This window comes from Sinohyriopsis cumingii, chromosome 17 (assembly GCF_028554795.1).
Source record: "Sinohyriopsis cumingii isolate HCF-2022 chromosome 17, ASM2855479v2, whole genome shotgun sequence".
Classification (NCBI taxonomy): domain Eukaryota; kingdom Metazoa; phylum Mollusca; class Bivalvia; order Unionida; family Unionidae; genus Sinohyriopsis; species Sinohyriopsis cumingii.
Genome location: NC_142977.1, coordinates 49,762,841 through 49,782,324, shown reverse-complemented (window position 1 = coordinate 49,782,324; position 19,484 = coordinate 49,762,841). Strand labels below are relative to the sequence as shown.

Genomic DNA, 19,484 nt, shown 5'->3' with positions numbered 1-19,484 from the left:
AGAAAAGAAAAGAAATACTTACATGTTGAAATTTGTGGGCTGTGAAGTCTGTGGAGCTTTGATGGGTGTCATTCTATAGCAAAGGACAAGGTTGCTTAATTCTCTGGAAAATTAAATTAACGTTAATTACAAACTTATTGCAGTAGGTACAATTACTGTAAATTACAAACTTATTGCAATAGGTACAATTGCTGTAAATAACAAACTTACTGCAGTAAGCACAATTCTGTAAATTATAAAATTATTTCAATAAGTACAATTGCTGTAAATGACAAACTTGTTGCAGTAGGTACAATTACTGTAAATTATACAATTATTGCAATAGGTACAATTGCTGGAAATTACAAACTTACTGCAATTATAAACTTACTGCAGTAGGTACAATTACTGTAAATTATAAACTTACTGCAGTAGGTACAATTACTGTAAATTATACAATTATTGCAATAGGTACAATTGCTGGAAATTACAAACTTACTGCAATTATAAACTTATTGAAGAAGGTACAATTACTGTAAATTATAAACTTACTGCAGTAGGTACAATTACTGTAAATTATAAACTTACTGCAGTAGGTACAATTACTGTAAATTATAAACTTACTGCAGTAGGTACAATTACTGTAAATTATAAACTTACTGCAGTAGGTACAATTACTGTAAATTATAAACTTACTGCAGTAGGTACAATTACTGTAAATTATAAACTTACAGCAGTAGGTACAATTACTGTAAATTACAAACTTACTGCAGTAGGTAAAATTACTGTAAATTATAAAATTATTTCAGTAAGTACAATTGCTGTAAATGACAAACTTGTTGCAGTAGGTACAATTACTGTAAATTATACAATTATTGCAATAGGTACAATTGTTGGAAATTACAAACTTACTGCAATTACAAACTTACTGCAGTAGGTACCATTACTGTAAATTACAAACTTACTGCAGTAGGTACAATTGCTGTAAATTACAAACTTACTGTAGTAGGTACAATTGCTGTAAATACCAAATTATTGCTGTAGGTACAATTGCTGTAAATGACAAACTTGATGCAGGTCTAAAGTTGTACATCTGATGATATGTCTGTGATAAAATTGTATAATTTATTGGTCATTTGTTTATGCACATTTCATGTTGTGAAAATGCCATATCAAGGATGGTAAATGAAAATGACAATGTTATTTCAATATTTAAAATTTCAAAACACTTTTTGATGTGCAATTGAATATTAACTTTTTTGCATGTTCTAATTTATCCCTTTTGTGGTTTTTCTTGAGCATGAAAACTTACTGTAACAATTTCAAGTACAACAGGATGTAATCTGAAGTGCGAGGGTGTTAACAACAGTGATTTTGGTAACTATATTTTTTGGCTTACAGTTTTTAACTGTAAGTAAATACGAGGGCACTGCATTTCAGTTTAGGTCATAGCTTGGCAGTATACATTTTTTAAAAGTAACATTCTTATCAGTGTAACTCATTCTTTTATACTAAATGTATTTACATTAAGAAATGCTAAACTGTAAGTAATATCTTTGAAATCTGAAATTAAATCTACATTACAAAACTGTAATTACAAATAGGTCATAAGTCCAATATACATGTTGTAATGACCACGATGGGCACATAAACCATTAGCACTTATGTACATATGCTGTATGAGAGAGAGAGAGAGAGAGAGAAAGAGAGAGAATGTATATGTGGAGAAAATTTACAGATGAAAGCTACTGAGCTAGATAGTGATGGTACAAAGTGATAGATAAACATGCTCATTCCGAAACTGGAAACCTTTTATTTACACAGCAGTGATCAATGATATAATCAAAATAGTGCTGAATAAGCATGCATGTTAATACTATATAACTAAACGTATCTACATCAAGAAATGCTAAACTATAATAACTTTGAAATCAGAAAATCAAACCAACCTTGAAAGTTTGCTTTCCTTGAAAAAGAACCTGTCCAATTCCACAAAACTAAGACATCTAATATATTTAATGCATATATTTTGCAAGAATATAATTTGTGTTGAAACTTGTGCCTTCTAAGAAGAAACACATGACTTTGTATTTTAAATTACATGTGAAACCTTAACTGTAAAATTATGTATCTATCGAGTTAAAAATATTCAAAATCAATAATGAAATTGAAATGTTTCCACAAATTCATTTGCATTCTTATAATATGCATACACAATTTCAGATATAAATAAACCATTGTCTCAACAGTACTTTCATTACAAAATTACCCAAATGGCATGACTATCAGACAAATAAACCGTCATCCCCTACCCTCAAAACCCCCTAAAAGCCTAAAGAACGTTACTAATCATAGCCTATATATCATTTTTCAAGTGTGTTAAAAAAGAAAAATATTTTTTAAAATGTATGTCCTATATACTGCTCGCGGAAGGATGGTAAAATATATACACCCAAAGCTTGCTCTTACCATTGTCATTAAGAATGGTGATTTAGTTGCCATATGTTTAGTCTCATCGTGAAAAACTTGCCAAGTATCCCATACGATGAGTGGAAGTGAAAACCTTCACCATTCCTAGGGGACAGCGATCCATGATCGAAGATCATCTGTTCCAAGGACAGTTACAACATTCGGAGATCACAGTAAGTCTGATTAGTTATAACTTAACATTTACATCATAAGGAGAAGTCCTGAAGCCTACAGATAAACACTGAGGTTTGGTTTGGTGTTTTACAGGGCAAAAACATAAGTAGGCAATCGGAGTAAAGTATCTTGCCCAAAAATGCATCAAGTAGCCATCCCAGGCTGATGCAATGGTAGGATTCAAACACACATTCTTTCAGTCCAGTATGCTAACCACTGAGACAACCACAGATACTGCCGCCAATACCTGTTTCATACTTCATGCATGATATGTGCTAACGAATAGACATTATTATGTCTATTCTTGCAAGTCAAATTGAAAATAAGGACAATAATATTGCAATGAAATCTGAAAAAAATGTACTTGTCTTCTGTTCACCTCTTATTAATATTACCTGGTATAAATATAATCTTGTATAAATATCCAAGTTGTCTTTAACAACGTGAATTAGTATTAACTTTGAGTAAATATTTAAAATTTACTGAAAAATTGCAGGAAAAAAGTTAACATGAGTTTAAAACTCTAAGACATAACGCATCAGTCACCTTGAAAACATAGCAACAGACCTGAATGCTCAAGAAGCTATCAGTGTTCTTGTGATTACATAATAAATCACACTTTGCAAGCGATAGTATTAGTTAAAGGTTCATCACTATACACATATATACAGATTAAGTGACATTTGGAAATAGGTGATGATTCTCTCTCAAATTTAAAGTTTACAAATCTTTCTAAAACACTTTCCTATGATAATAATGAAAATTAGGCTGGCACAATGGATTAAACACTTTTCTATGATAATAATAAAAATTAGGCTGGCACAATGGATTAAACACTTTTCTATGATAATAATGAAAATCAGGCTGGCACAATGGATTAAACACTTTTCTATGATAATAATAAAAATTAGGCTGGCACAATGGATTAAACATTTTTCTATCATACTAATGAAAATTAGGCTGGCACAATGGATTAAACACTTTTCTATCATACCAATGAAAATTAGGCTGGCACAATGGATTAAACACTTTTCTATGATAATAATGAAAATTAGGCTGGCACAATGGATTAAACACTTTTCTATCATACCAATGAAAATTAGGCTGGCACAATGGATTAAACACTTTTCTATGATAATAATGAAAATTAGGCTGGCACAATGGATTAAACACTTTTCTATGACAATAATGAAAATTAGGCTGGCACAATGGAATCAGTACTTTAGACAATAACAATATCTAATTCATTTGAATTATTTGTTTGTTAGTTTTAATTTCTTTTATTCCATTACATGCTATTATAAGGTAACTTTGTTTACTGGATTTAATATTGTCCAGAAATTCAATTCACTTTTGTTGGACCTGACTGTTAATTTTGATAAACAGCTAATACAGAAACATTGCATCAAATGTTGACCTAGATTCTGACCGTAATTCAGAACCAGTAAAGGGTTATAGTGAACAACATTTCTTAAGTATTCTTTCCCAGAAATAAAAATCATTGATTTTAGTTAAGGCCATACTGAAAGAATGTGATGTTAGGCATGTAAAAAGCTTCTATTTTGTTCTAGAGGGGATCAAGTGACCCTCACATGGGAATCTGTTTTGCATCTTAAATTAGATTATAACTGTTTTCTGTATTGAATTTGGGTATTCAGGCTTTAAACCACTGACGCTCAAAGGTGTTTTTTTGTGACCAGTTTCTGTTGAAATTCTATTTTATGGAATACAAGTGATTCTTTTCCATGGAAATACATGTGTCATACAGAATTCTTGGACAAAGACATTTACTGAAATTTAATCGGAATTCAAAACTGGAATATTATTTTCTGTTATTCAACAAAGAACTGTTGACACATCAGTATGACACTGACCACAATCTACATCATTGCCTTCCATTTTGGATTTCATCAGGATTCGAGCTCAGATTCATTAGAACTTTTTATTACTAGGACTTCAATTTTTTTATATTCTTGGATTATTCTTTGGATTTGATTTATAAAACTGTAAGTCCTTTTTTATTTTTAACTTGTGTTTCTAAGGAAATAAATTATTCATTAAATTTTACAAAGCTTGTTGTCTTCACTCTTTTGTTGTTACTGTTTGAAAGAGCCTTAACACATAACAATTTGCATCCCAGTTATATGATTACTACAATTTGCATCCCTGTTATATAATTACTTCAATTTGCATGTTATATGATGATTACAATCTGCATCACTGTTATAAGATTACTACAATCTGCATCACTGTTATAAAATTACTACAATCTGCATCCCTGTTATATGATTACTACAGTTTGCCTCCGTTATATTATTACTACAATTTGCATCCCTGTTATATGATTACTACAATTTGCATCCCTAATGTAAGATTACTATGATCTACTTCACTTTTATAAGATACTATAATTTGCATCCCTTTTATAAAATTATTAGTTTGCATCCATGTTATAACCTTATAACAATTTGCATCCCTGTTATATGATTACTACAGTTTGCCTCCGTTATATTATTACTACAATTTGCATCCCTGTTATATGATTACTACAATTTGCATCCCTAATGTAAGATTACTATGATCTACTTCACTTTTATAAGATACTATAATTTGCATCCCTTTTATAAAATTATTAGTTTGCATCCATGTTATAACCTTATAACAATTTGCATCCCTGTTATATGATTACTACAGTTTGCCTCCGTTATATTATTACTACAATTTGCATCCCTGTTATATGATTACTACAATTTGCATCCCTAATGTAAGATTACTATGATCTACTTCACTTTTATAAGATACTATAATTTGCATCCCTTTTATAAAATTATTAGTTTGCATCCATGTTATAACCTTATAACAATTTGCATCCCTGTTATATGATTACTACAGTTTGCCTCCGTTATATTATTACTACAGTTTGCATCCCTGTTATATGATTACTACAATTTGCATCCCTAATGTAAGATTACTATGATCTACTTCACTTTTATAAGATACTATAATTTGCATCCCTTTTATAAGATTATTAGTTTTCATCCATGTTATAACCTTACAACAATTTGTATCCCTATTATAAAATTACCACAGTTGGCATCACTGTTGTAACATATATCCCTGTTATAAGATTAACACAATTTTCTTCACTTGTAAGATACTAGAATTTGCATCCTTGTTATAAGATTACAATAATTTGCATTGCTGTTATAAGATTAATACAATTTACGTCACTGTTATAAAATTACTACAATTTGCATTACTGTTGTAAGATTACCAATCTGCATCACTGTTATAAGATTACTACATTTCTCATCACTTTTATAAGATTACTACAATCTGCATCAATGTTATAAGATTACTACAATTTGCATCACTGTTATAAGATTACTACAATCTGCATCAATGTTAAAAGATTACTACAATTTGCATCACTGTTATAAGATTCAGGATCATACCCAACTAAGCTATATAAATTAGGAGGCCTTTTTGCTCCTTTGCTGAGGAAGATGATTTCTGAAATGGCATCATTTGTCAAAGTACAGCTCATCCATCGGATGCATAAAACCTTCCTCTTCACAGCTTTTTCTCCTGCAAAAAATAGGGAAATCATTTCAACACTTCGTATGTTTGGAATGATAATCTTGTTTATTTGAAATGAAACAGTGCAAAATAAAGAGAACGAACTGCTTGCTTACAACTAAAAATTACATTGGACATGAATGATGAAACATTATCAACTGGTACTTGCTTCTTCCAAGACACATACTCAAAAAACACTATCACTGACAACAGTAATTTCATCAGGTCTGACTGGGATTTATGAAAATTGTTCTGATGTAACTGACAACATTTACTGTCAATTACTCCAAGTGACGGTGGACAATTGACAACTTTTAATGTCATTTGTTCCAAGTGACAGTGGATAAATCACAAGGTTTTTTCCCATTTATATATGATGTTCCGCAAATTCTAATTTTTTGAGGGGTACTAGTTTGTACAGATTAGGTTCCTACAAATTAGGAGTTTAAAAAGATGCAATGAACAATAATCTACCATTGAAGACAACTAGGTTCAGAATAAAATATAATTTTCTGCAAAGCTATAAAAATATGTGAAGCCAACAAAAATTACTTCACAGTAGTTCTAAAAATTATTTTAAAATATTGTAACAGTTGGCAAATACTCCTAATTTTCTTGTTCAAAGTAGGGCCCTTGGTGGCTGAGTGATCTAAAGCACTCTCTTTTACAGATCCCTCACACGTTACATCTTTCCAAATTAGTTCCAGTCTTGTCTTGACCAACATGGGTATGTGAGAAAGCCTGCCAGAAGCTTCATGTGAGTTGGCAATTCTTTCTAGGGTATTCCTGGTTCTTCCTCCACCAAATATTTTGGCCACAATGTATAGCCTATCAAGTACTGAAAAAAATGGCATTAAGCCATGAAGGAACCAAAACATCATCATAACTGCTAATCTATCATTGTTGGAACTAAATGAAATAACATACATTATGAATACAGTACAATTACAAGAGACTGCCACTTTCGAGATGTAAGAAAGTATCACAGCTGCATACTTTCACTCAAAAGGCATAAGATGTGAGATTTAGGGTCATTTGTTTTTTTAATGGCCTGGAAAAATGGATAAGAATAACACATCTAGGCATGAATGAAGATGTGAAATCCAATGACATATTCCTGCACATGATGTTAACTTCATTAAGAGAGCTAGTGTAAATGACACCACATGGCAATGATGGCTTAGAACAACACCATGTTGTATGTACTAATAGCTGACATACAGCACATTCACTGTACAAGAAATAGTCATCAAGACAAACAAAAACAATTAAAAATAAAGACCAAAAAGTTAAAGGAAAAATTAGAAATATGTTTATTTAATTAGAAGTTATTTTCAAATGTATCTCTGCAAAATTTGAAGAATAATCACAAATTAGTCTGTGGCAAGAAATAGGCCTAACCTATACACAGGTGTTACAGTGATGTTGGTACTTTCATGTGCTGAAATTGCTTAAGACAACCAATTTGTTAATTAGCTTGTTTCATCATGTTGAAGGACCAATAAGCCCTAAACATTTGTTAAAATAAAGTAAGCCCTGCAACTGAGTAGAAATTTAATTGTCATGCAAGTGCTCCTGGCATTACCATAATGGTCTTTTTCTTCCCTCATCTGAATAGTTATGATGATTACAATGAAACCTAATTAAAAAATAAAATTAAATACAAATGTTACTTAACAAAACTTCTCGAAATTAATTTCATACAGTGTTGGCATATGTCAGCACTTACAAAAATCATCACTGATATAAATTTCATATTACATTGTATTATTCATTTATAAGATTTTTTTTTTAAATTTACAAAATATTATTTCAATATAAAATTTGCAAATTTCATGAAAAACATCCAAATTCTTAGCATTTTCAGCAATAAAACAATATAGTGTGCTTTCATTTACCAAATTCTATCAGAAGTTAAAAAATTTAAGTAAAATAGGAGCCTAAATTTTGTATGTTATATAATTTAAAAAAATCAGATCCACACCTGCTTTTGCATTATGAGTGGGTTCACATGTTAACCATGATAAACATAACAAGGTAAGAGGTGTACATCTAAATGCCCATAAAAAAACAATGCTGTGCATGTATTTTTCAGTAAGAAATAATAACTTAAATACACTTTCATGCAGAAACACCGTATTAAATTCACACTGTACCTATTTAGGACAAACTAAAACAAACTCCTTACTTGTATCATTTGTGTGCTCAATAACTGTAAAGCCCGCTGGCACTGGATCTTTGTCTTGTATGATGGTCACATCTACTAGAACATCTTTACCCTGTAATACAATACACAGGTATGAATAACAAATCAAACTTAACACGATGCCCCCCCTTTTTATCCCATCTTTACATTAGCTAAGTAAGAACTTTTAACACTGAGGTTAATCTAGACATTATACAGAGAGAGATGGATGCCAAAGCCACTATCAAACAGTAAACCTGCTGTTTCTTGTTGAAATCTGACCTTTGACCCCTTAAATCAAGTGACTTTCATCATCCCATGATACACTAACAAGGGCTCCATGAAGTGCGGTGTCTGGACAGTAAACTTCATTGCTATAAAGCAGCTTTCTCCTTAAGCAGGCAAGAGGGAAAATCTTAGAATATTAGGGTACAAACTTTACAGATAGAGCATTTTAACAATATTTCTGATGAATACAGTAAATGACGTAAGAACAAATATGACTTGGAAAAACTTAAGACACATAACCTGAATGTTGCTGATGCTACCACAAATGATGCAGAAAGAAAAGTGATTCATACTGATTTGGGTATATTCTCTCTATTCATCATTTCCATGTGAGACAACAGATAAACCCTGATGACAATCCAGTGATGGAAAATATTAACAGGTGGCAAAGACAGATTTTGGAATATTTCATTACATTCAAACCTGTTCCAACAGCCTGGACCTCATTAACACAGTCACTTTTATAAAACAGGCACTTTTTTCAAGACCCAACATAACAAATTACATATAAATGTAACCTCCATGTAACAGTCACCTCCATATTACAGTCAGTTCTGGTCATTTCCAAATGTTGCTCTCCTGTAAGGTTTTACTGCAAATACTGTATATATTTGTGTATATGTTTACTCGAACTGCCAACTGTATTTATAGGTTACTGCATTTGTATGGGAAAATATTAACGAGTTTTTTGGATGAATAAGCAGGACTCTGGGAGTGCAGTATATCCATCCGACAAAAGAAGTTCATATTTTCACATACAAATAAAAAAACCTTTTTATTATATGCTTATTTTCTTATTCTACCTAAGGTTAAATATATAAACAAATATACACTACACGAAACAAAGTAACTGAATTTATGCCATATTCCAAACTAAATACACAAGCGCAGATTCATCAGTATAAAACAGCAACATTATTAATATGCATATAACTCCACCAAGATAAATTTGAACTTAGTTGCACACGACACATTACTTTCGAAAGAAAACAGCATTGAAATTTAGAGTTATAATGTGAATGAATGCACATTGCAACAACTTTTCCATTTGGCCTGGAATGAACAGATTTTGGTATTTTTATCGATTCTATGAAATTTCATGTTTACGGATTGTGTTTATCTGTGCCAATTCTACATGAAGTACACCTGATTTCAGCAGCAAGGGAGCAGAGTGTTTATATCTGCAAGTGTGTTTCAAATTCTGTCACTGAATGTATTAAATCATAATGTGGGAAAAATATGAAGTCTTTCAATTGTAGTTATCAAAAAGATGCTATAAATGATGATGTTCATTTCATTTTCAGTGCAGTAAAAGAGGATGTAATTGTACTTGGAATATATTCAAAATTACAGTACAATTTCGAAATGTGTAATCAAGCTTGAGAACCAATGACATGGCTCATGTAATTCAGATCTGCTGAACAAAGAAAGTACACTTTGAGGAAATTCAGGATGTAAAACTTAAAGTACTTGTTGCCAATCTTATTACCAGCTAAAGAAGACAAGTATATGCCTTGTCACTTGCATGTCATTTGTAGGGACCCAGCACCTGTCTGGTGTCTATCGCTAGCCTAAGTCTGAAACATTGTATCAAAAAAGTTCATGTGTAATATTGCAAAGCAGCTGGAATGTAGCAGTCCATGAAACATCTGCTTTAGTTCTTTCAAAAACAAATTTAATCAACCAAAATGTTAAGCATCTACTATATAAGTGTACATGATTTGTTTACAAAGTAGTTCCTAATACACTATTGGGAACATGTGCCGTGTACGTGAATGGCAATATAAAGGTGTGCAATATTATAAAATATTGCATGATTCTGACAATGTAAAGTTAACGGAGACAAAAATGAACATATAATAAATGCCAAGATCTGTCATTTTATAGTGTGAGAACAGATCTGGTCTATTTCTCTTTACAAAGACGAATTTATACAGCAAGCAACAGACCCTGATCTGCTGGAAAATTATGCAATGGCAGTTCAGGCACTATGTTGCTTCAGGTTCAACATCAGTTACATGCAAGTACATAGGGTACTGAGTCTGATTCGCTCAATTTGACAAATATTCTTGCCCAAGTTGAGATTTTAAAAATATTTTTCTTTACTTCTAATTTGTGATAATGAGAAATCAAACAGACACCATGAAATAAAGTAAAAAAATTCCATATTTGGATTTTTCAAAAAATTTCTTGTTTGATAAAAGTATAAGAATTTGATAAACTTTACATGATTCACCAGGTCTGCATGTGAAAATAAAGTTATTCCTCAAGTACACTTATGTGCTTATCTCCAACTATGGCAGAATTCTGAACACTATTACATATTTTAGTCTTAACACTATTACACATTTAGTCACAACTCCATTGCATGTTTAGTGTGATTTGGATTTAAAATTTATTTAACATAAGCTTTAACACTTTTTCAGTCATATTGCTGCGATGTCTACAGTGTGGCAGTTTATAATGATGTCTAGCACTGGGGCATCTGCCTCAGACACATGGCATCAAGTCACACCAAGTCACATTATCCTGACACCAGGCTTACCAGTCCTAACACTAACCTCTTAATGCTGAGTGTCAAGCGAGGCTGCTATTACTATCATTTTTATGTCTTTGGTATGACACAGTTAGGATTTGACCCTGAGACCTCTCACCTCCGATGCAGATGCCCTAACCACTTAGGCCACCGGAACAGTCAATTACACATTTAGTCTGAACACCATTACACATTAAGTCTGAAAAATATTACACATTTAGTCTAAACACTATAACATGTTTAGTCTGAACACTATTACACATTTAGCATTAGATTTCATTCTTTTATGGAGATCACAAGTAGGTTATTTAGTGCTGGGGTTACTGGACAAAAATGCCTTTCCCAGGGACAAACCACATTAGCAGACCTGGATTGATACACCAATGAGTAACTGGGAGTCCTAGCACTATTAGCCACTTCCTACAACACGAAGGAGAGAGCATTAGGCCTATTCTGCATCATGGAGCAGATAAAGAGAAAAGAACTACAGTAAAACCTGTTATGAGAGACCGCCCCTTCTGCCAACCAAAAGCGGTCTCTCAAGACAGGTGGTCTCTCATAAGAGGTGTGTGAAAATGGACTGGTTTTCAGGGTCAATAGTTAGCATTGTTGAAAAATAAATAATACCCATACTCACTGTACATGCATCATATCCTTTATTCATGAATCTTGTTAAATATTGCATGCATTCCTCTCAAAATATCTTTATATAATAAAGATATACATCTATCAAACAACGAGAATAAAATTTATATTTCAACATCACATTAATATGTACAAAAAATGAACAGTTAGATATGATGTATATATCTTATTTTATACACTTATTCACTTGTTTTTTTAAAAGAAATCCATTATACTTCTTTGTTGACGTGTTTTACTCAGCTATTTGGTCTGAACATGTATCTCAATTATTGCCTTTTCCGGAATCAACTTTCCACTTACTGGTATGTTTTTACTCCTTGCAACACAAAACCACTCCCATACTCGCTCGTTCAGATCTCCGTAAACTGTCCGTCGTGCCATGGCATATTTCCTCTGTGCTTGTGCACCTTTCTGCCATTCGTTTCTAATGGACTTCTTGTCTTTGATTACATTTTGAACTTGCGTTTTACCGACGCTTAAGCTGACTGCTATTTTGCGAGTGGTCTCGCCTTTTTCATTTCTTTCAATGACATTAATCCTTTCTTCCAGTGTTAAAATGTTTCTTTTTTTCAGCGGAGATTCTGCCGTTGTTATTAGTGTTGACGTTATAAAGACTATCGGTTTTGATCCGGTTTTGGGGAATTGTGGAATAAATATATATTATGTACCAATGAATGAAACCGAAAGACATAATTAACTCATCAAGAAACAATACATTTATTCTGAGACGGTTTAAATCAACAGCGTTATAGCTCGATAAACAAATGTTCCGACCATCTGCACCCACGTAAACAGATTGTGGCTTGGTGAAACACTAACAAAAGAAATAAAAAATAATTTTAAAAAAATCTGGAAATGATTCTCACTTACTAGTATTAAAGACAATGAGCTCAATCGCCCTCCAGGCATTATGGATTAACTGGAAAGCAAACGACGTACTCAAACCAACACTGAAGCCCTTTCAAACGATTTCTCACTTGGACATAAGGACTACCGGCGTTTTGTGAGTTTTCATAAAGATAAAGAAAAAATACAAACCTCTAAATTGACTGCGTATATCCATCATTACTCCCTTTGATGTTACTCTTACTGGCTATTCACATGACTTCGGCACTACAATGGCGGTTAGTGACATGTACTTTAGTCTGGTTTACTGCAGTTTACAAATGACACCGTACGCTGGAGTTGTAAATTTCACAAAACTGGTACTGTAGCAAGACAAATTATTTTTAAATACTTTATTAGAGCAATCTTTGCTATTTATGCAGTCTTTGTTACAAAGGATTAAATGATGGTTAGAGGTGTTTATCCCGATATATGGTTGTTCAACTATAGTGTTATTTAATGTGTACTTTGTTTGCATACTACATTTATCCCGAGCTCTAGTGTTTACAAAGGATTAAGTTAAGGTCAGTGGTGTCAATCTGTTTTGATTTTTTGGCGATGCGGCCGTTCATAGCAGTGTCAAAATGCATATTTTGCCAAGAAATCGCGGTCGCTGGTTGCGTTCAGCAGGTGGTCGTCCATAACAGAGCGTTTATATAGTAAAATCGATCCGTGCATTACGATTGTGGTCGGAAATGACAGGTGGTCGCTCATAGCAGAGGTCGCTCATGACAGGTTTTACTGTATTCATGACTACTATTCACAATTACTAACCATGATTATTATTCAAGATTATTCATCACTACTATTCATGATTACTATATACTATTAAATCATGTATGAACTGTTCCATTTGAACATATAAGGTACCAAGTTAAGGTACATTTTGAAATTATAAAAAAATATAAACTTCATCTATGCATGACTACTCCACATTAAAAATGCCAAAAGGAAGTTACTTTCACTGGAAGAGCGTTAAATACATGTAGAAAAGAGTTTTAAGAAAACCTATCTAAATAGGTTTCTTTTTGGTCAACAGCATATTTTTCTAATCCATACAATTGCAATTACCCTTATCTTATCTTACTTTGATACTTCTTCTAATTAGCTATATAAAATACAATGATCATGAAACTTTAAATGTGTTCATGGACATAACTGCACCACCCTAGTGCCTAAATGCTGGCATAAATGAAAAACTCTTATAGATTTACAATGGACAATGATAACACCATGCATTTTCTGTATTTGTAATGGTGCATTAAAAAAGTACAAACCAACTGTGGTGCAGATCTCTCTACACACAGAAATCTTGTGACTCGTCGCCCAAATAATCCATCACTCCACAGGTCTGCTGCTTCACGCCTGTCATAGGTTTTGTCAATCTGGAAGTAAAGAACAGCATTTTAAGTTTGTTGATTTATGAGATTCATCATGACAAGATATTCTTGCACCACCGAAAATGAAGATTTAAAACAAAAGGTGATGTAATCATTTTAAATTTTTCTGTCTTCCCATTTTTTCTTCCAAAGCAGAAAACTAGATATTTGCTAGAACTGTTTTGTTTTCTTGAAAAGAACACTGCAATAAAGAAAACATCCTCATCCACATCTGCGTTTGTATCAGGCAATAATAATAAAGAAGGGGCCAGCATGTTTATCCAATTACAAAAGCACTACTGTGCATGTGATTTGGATTTTAAACATAGCTTTTAAAAAATGCTCAGTCATATTGCTATGATGTCTACATGTGACAGTTAATAGTGGTGTCTAGCACTGGGGCATCATGCTGCAGACATCTGGCATCATGTCCCACCCACTCACATTATCCTGACACAAGGCCAACCTGTTCTAACACTAACCTCTTAATGCTGAGCACCAAGCGAGGCAGCTGCTAGCACCATTTTTATAGGTCTTTGGCATGATTCAGCCTGGGTTCGAACCCATGACCTCCTACATCAAGGCAGGCACACTAACCATATAGGTCACTGGAGCGGTCAAGCATTACTGTAAAACAACCAACACTGACTTCATGTCATGATCAAGAGGTTAAGCAATCATGTCATAGAATGAATTGTCTCAGCTAAATAATGATTAACTGGATTTTAAAGCTATTTTTCAGCATGTGATAGGCTGTATATGGTGTCCTGTACATCAAGCAAAATAAGAACACTGTCAGACCCCAAGAAAAGCCATAACTCATGGGAAGCCACTGCCAAGCTTTATCACATGCCTACAATGGTCGAGCAGAGACCAGAATTCAAACTGACAGAGGTACCGCATGTGAGTGATCTGTAGAGGCAAGCATCTTAGACCACTCGGTTCCCTCAGGCCCACCTCATTATCATTAATTCTAATTATAAACAAAACCCATAAAGGGGTTTTGGAAACATAAACAAATGTAATACAAAAGCGTATCTCTTTTAAGTTCATGTTGCAGGAGGCCATCAGTACATTAGCCATGGTGTGGTGAGAAGCCCTATTTATAACCTTGGCAATATGGCACACTGAATCCCTAGTGTGATCCCTACTGGCCTTCACAGCGAGGCCAAGGATCCCCAAGGATGTTAAGTAGTTAGAAAGTTGCTATAACATTCCTCACTAGCTTGGAGGTGGCACTAAAGACTTGCTGATCCACTTTATAACACAATGGTATTTGGGAATGAGATGAGATGTTTCTGAAAGATCCTCGGCATCACATACAAAGACCATGTCACCAATGAAGAAATACAGCAAAGGATCAGACAAGCCACTGGGCCTCATGAAGACCTCCTGATCACAGTGAAAAAACAAGACAATCCTGCAAGGCACTGTACATGGAGAAAACAAAAGAGGCAGGCAAATAAAGAGGTGGGAAGATAACATTCGAAAGTGGACAGGCTTGACACTGAGCAAATCAATGAGAAAGAAAGAAAATCGAAAGGAATGGAGGAAGTTGGTTGTTCGGTCTTGTGTGGTGCCCCAACGGTCTACCAGGCTACATGACTGATGATGGTCATGATGATGATGGTTTCTAAATACTATTCATAAGAGTGAGATGAAAAACTAGCTGGCAACTGACTCATGTGAAAGAAAGTTTTTGCATTACCGGAATCGCTAATTTCTTCTATGATACCTCTGGTGATTTCTGCAACTTTGGGAACCAAGACAATGTCCTAAATGATGGACAATTGTCATCATCTACATCTACAGTGGCTTTGACCCTGTAGGTAGGAATGATGGTAGTTGGAGACAGACATTCAGATGCTGGCAGAATACAATAGATTTCTTCTATAGCTGCCTTAAAGCTGAATTCTGTCTGTTCCATTGTCAGATCGGATGAATCAGTCATTTCTGTTTCATTCTCATTGTCCAGCTGGGAACTGTCCATATCTTGTACAACTGGGTCCATGGGAAGAGAATTCCATATTGCAACTATGAAGCCATATCAATGACATGCATCACTGTTTCCATTGTTAGAAGGATAGTTCGGCACAGCTGGTAAGACTTGCTTGGATGGTTTGAAGGGATGTATCAATGTTTGGTCCAGCTGATCAGTCTCACTGTGTAGTATGTTCATTGTAAGATGCCGTAGCTGTCAGAATATTGGGCTGGCCACCCAGTTCACGTAAGACAGGCAAATCATGACTATTTTAGTTGTACTCTGCAAATGTTTGTATAGCTGGACTGGTCAGTCAACAGTAGAAATGGCATATGACAGATGATAATTGCCATGATGGTCAGATGGTATGGCTGGATGGATGGTCAGTGGTCCATTTGTCTATCCATCAAATTGCGGTTTGTTCAGTCTGGCTGGCCAGCCTGGCATACAAGTCAAATAATAAACCTTCACATTGAGCAAGAACACTGTCACGCAAGGATGGAGTACAACGGATTGTACATTTATGCCTTACAGGCAGAAATTGGTATGACTCAACTCCCTCAGTTCCCATAGGCAGGGTGATATCTGACTTAGAATTCACATGCCTCAAGGGTGGAACTAAAATCTGATGCCTTATGTAATAGAGAGAGAACATGCATGATTCCAGCTCTTGTTTGGAATCATCTCTCATTCCAACTGTATTAAGATCTGGCTTTATAAATGAATCTTTATGGTGGTGAGGTGGAGAGGGCCTCTTTGTATCCCCGTTTGAGACCTGTCAGAGATTTTGATGGGAATATAGGTTCAGTACCTCATGCTGAAAAGAAATATATATTGCTTTTTTATGCAGCACTTGAGCTGCTTTCTAAGGATGTATTCTCTGTCCACACTGCACACATTTTATAAGTATGTAATGAAGAGCAATTGGTACAGAGCAGGCACGTTTCTTGAACGCCCTCTACTTCTTTAAATTTCTGGCAATTGTTGCACCATGCTGTCATTTCTGTAATGAAAGAAAATAAACAAATGCATACAATTATATAGAAAATTGAAATAAATGGCAGCTGAGTTATAAAGTAGTTATAATAAGAGCAACTGTCTAAAGACAATAAAGACAGTACCCAGGAAACTGCACTGGTGAAAATATATGTTGCCATTCAAAGTCAAATGTAATGATAACAAAAAGTATGATAATTAAAACAATATCAGCAAATTCTTTATTTTACAAAAATAACATTTTACTTACTCATTGATTAAAAAAAGAAAAGTGGATGATTAAATTTAGCTAAATAATTAACTGGATTTTCAAAGGCCATCTTATATGGGAAGGCACCTAGCGAGTAGAAAGGGGATAACCTGTAGAGTTGCTTCCCTTTGTCCACACACATATATATATATATATATATATATATATATATATATATATATATATATACATATATATATATATATATATATATATATATATATATATATATATATATATATATATATATATATATATATATAAAAACAGAAAGACAGTTTTGTTTTCTTTCGAGGATTGGATTCAGAGTTAGAAAAATGAGCAATTAAGCCAAGTTACAAGTTACATTTACATCAAAAGACTATATTGATTTTTTGGGACTTGTTATTTATTTATTTATTGCTTTATTGTAACAAAGTGAGATAGTGAAATATACAAGTAGTAGAAAAATGATATTGCCAAAGTGATGATCCCAATTTTACCACAATAGTGGAAATATCACTTCTGCAAGTGCTTACTTCTTCCATTTAGGAAGTTGTTGTTGTTGTTGTGGGGTTTTAACGCCATTTTTCAGCACACGATAGGCTATACATGGCAGCCAGTATTAATGGTGGAGGAAGAACCCAGGAAATCCCCAGAAAGAACCATCAACCCTCGCGAGGCTACTGGCAAGCTTTCTCACATACCCACAATGGCTGAATCCGAGACTCAAACTGCCACAGACAGAGGTGAGATGGCAGTGATCTGTAACGGAGAGCGCTTTAGACCACTCGGCCACTCGGGGCCCCCATTTAGGAAGTAGATCTGCCCCTTTGTATCTTCTTCAGACCTGTATTTCTATATTTAGGCCAATTTTATTTTTTCTTCTTTTCTCTTTCAGTCCCACCCTTTCTCTCTCTCTCTCTCTCTCCATCAAGATGAATAGATCTTAAAATGTGTAAAGACTGTTGACCCTCAAGTACACACTTATATATTCATTGAAAAAGATATTATACTAATATAGAATTAAAATTTAAAAATGAATTACATCTAACAAGACAGATTTAATTGGTGTTTATTTCTTAATGGTGTTCCCACCAGTTAGCACTTGTCAGCATCTTTCCCTGATCACTTTTTCACCATATATTGTTGTCTGCAGTGTAAGAAAATCTAGCAAAATATGTGATTTCGTATTCAAACTTGTGAATTTAATGACGATGATTCTAAATTCTTGGGCATTAATGTACATTTTTTTATTACCGTATTTACCGCATATGTTGGGACACGATAAAATAATTATTTTTTTTCCTGTCCCAGAACTTATGGTGAAACATTTTTTCACTTTGGTCATATGTCCCAAGACTTAAGAAACGAAATAAATTTGTATTGCATTTGTGCCCCCCCCCCAAACTGCACGTCGCAATAAAATAGATAAATAAAACGCTTAATTGATAATAAAAAGAAAGAAACTAACCTTGTGTTGTTATCATTTATTCCTTTATTCAACATGAGCATTAAAGAATAAAATATTTCCACGAAATCCGTATAAGTAGCGTAGGCTTCCATACTGTAACATGTATCAATTATGTCCGATACCACACACCATTTTGTTCATTGACATGAACACTGAGAAACAATTGTGTGTGGTTGTGCTCAAAGGATTGAACATGTTATCCGACTGAAAACTGGAGCCAACAAAATCGCATACAAGAGGGAAATAGTCAACTGTTATCTTGAAGACGCCATTCACGCATAACACGGTGTTACGTGCAAAATAATCAAGATTGAATTATATCCAGGTCTACTGTATGACAATATCTCGCCAAAAAAATCATCATTTGAAAACTCATTCACTTGAGTGCAAGTGACAGTCTTTTCACCAGCTAGGGTTACATAATTATCCTTACTATAACAAGCACACATAAGCCCTGGTGGTGAACAAACATGACTGGCAGCAAGCAGTTAACTCCTTCTTTGAACCTACCGACAGGACATCAAAGACAAAAGGTTATTTTTGTTACAAAGCAGGCGATCTCAGAAGCCAACCCCGGTTACTTTATTTTGTAAAGGATATCAATACAAAGGTTATTTTATTGCAAAGCAAGCCGACATCGGAAGTTGACTATGGATTCTGTGAAGTGAGCCTTTTTTTTTTTTTT

The 19,484-nt window shown here is 33.8% G+C and overlaps 1 protein-coding gene across 1 annotated transcript in view; it reads right to left on the bottom strand.

The window, feature by feature from the left end:
* The window catches only part of LOC149778668 (multivesicular body subunit 12B-like), a 50,598-nt gene that overhangs the window by 19,434 nt on the left and 11,680 nt on the right, over positions 1–19,484 (bottom strand). The window contains exons 3-6 of the mRNA XM_089939465.1: positions 14,018–14,125; positions 8,390–8,480; positions 6,078–6,210; positions 23–103 (exon numbers count right to left, since the gene is read on the bottom strand). Of these exons, the coding sequence (XP_089795591.1) occupies positions 23–103; positions 6,078–6,210; positions 8,390–8,480; positions 14,018–14,125 (413 nt within the window). The remainder of the gene's footprint in view (positions 1–22; positions 104–6,077; positions 6,211–8,389; positions 8,481–14,017; positions 14,126–19,484) is intronic.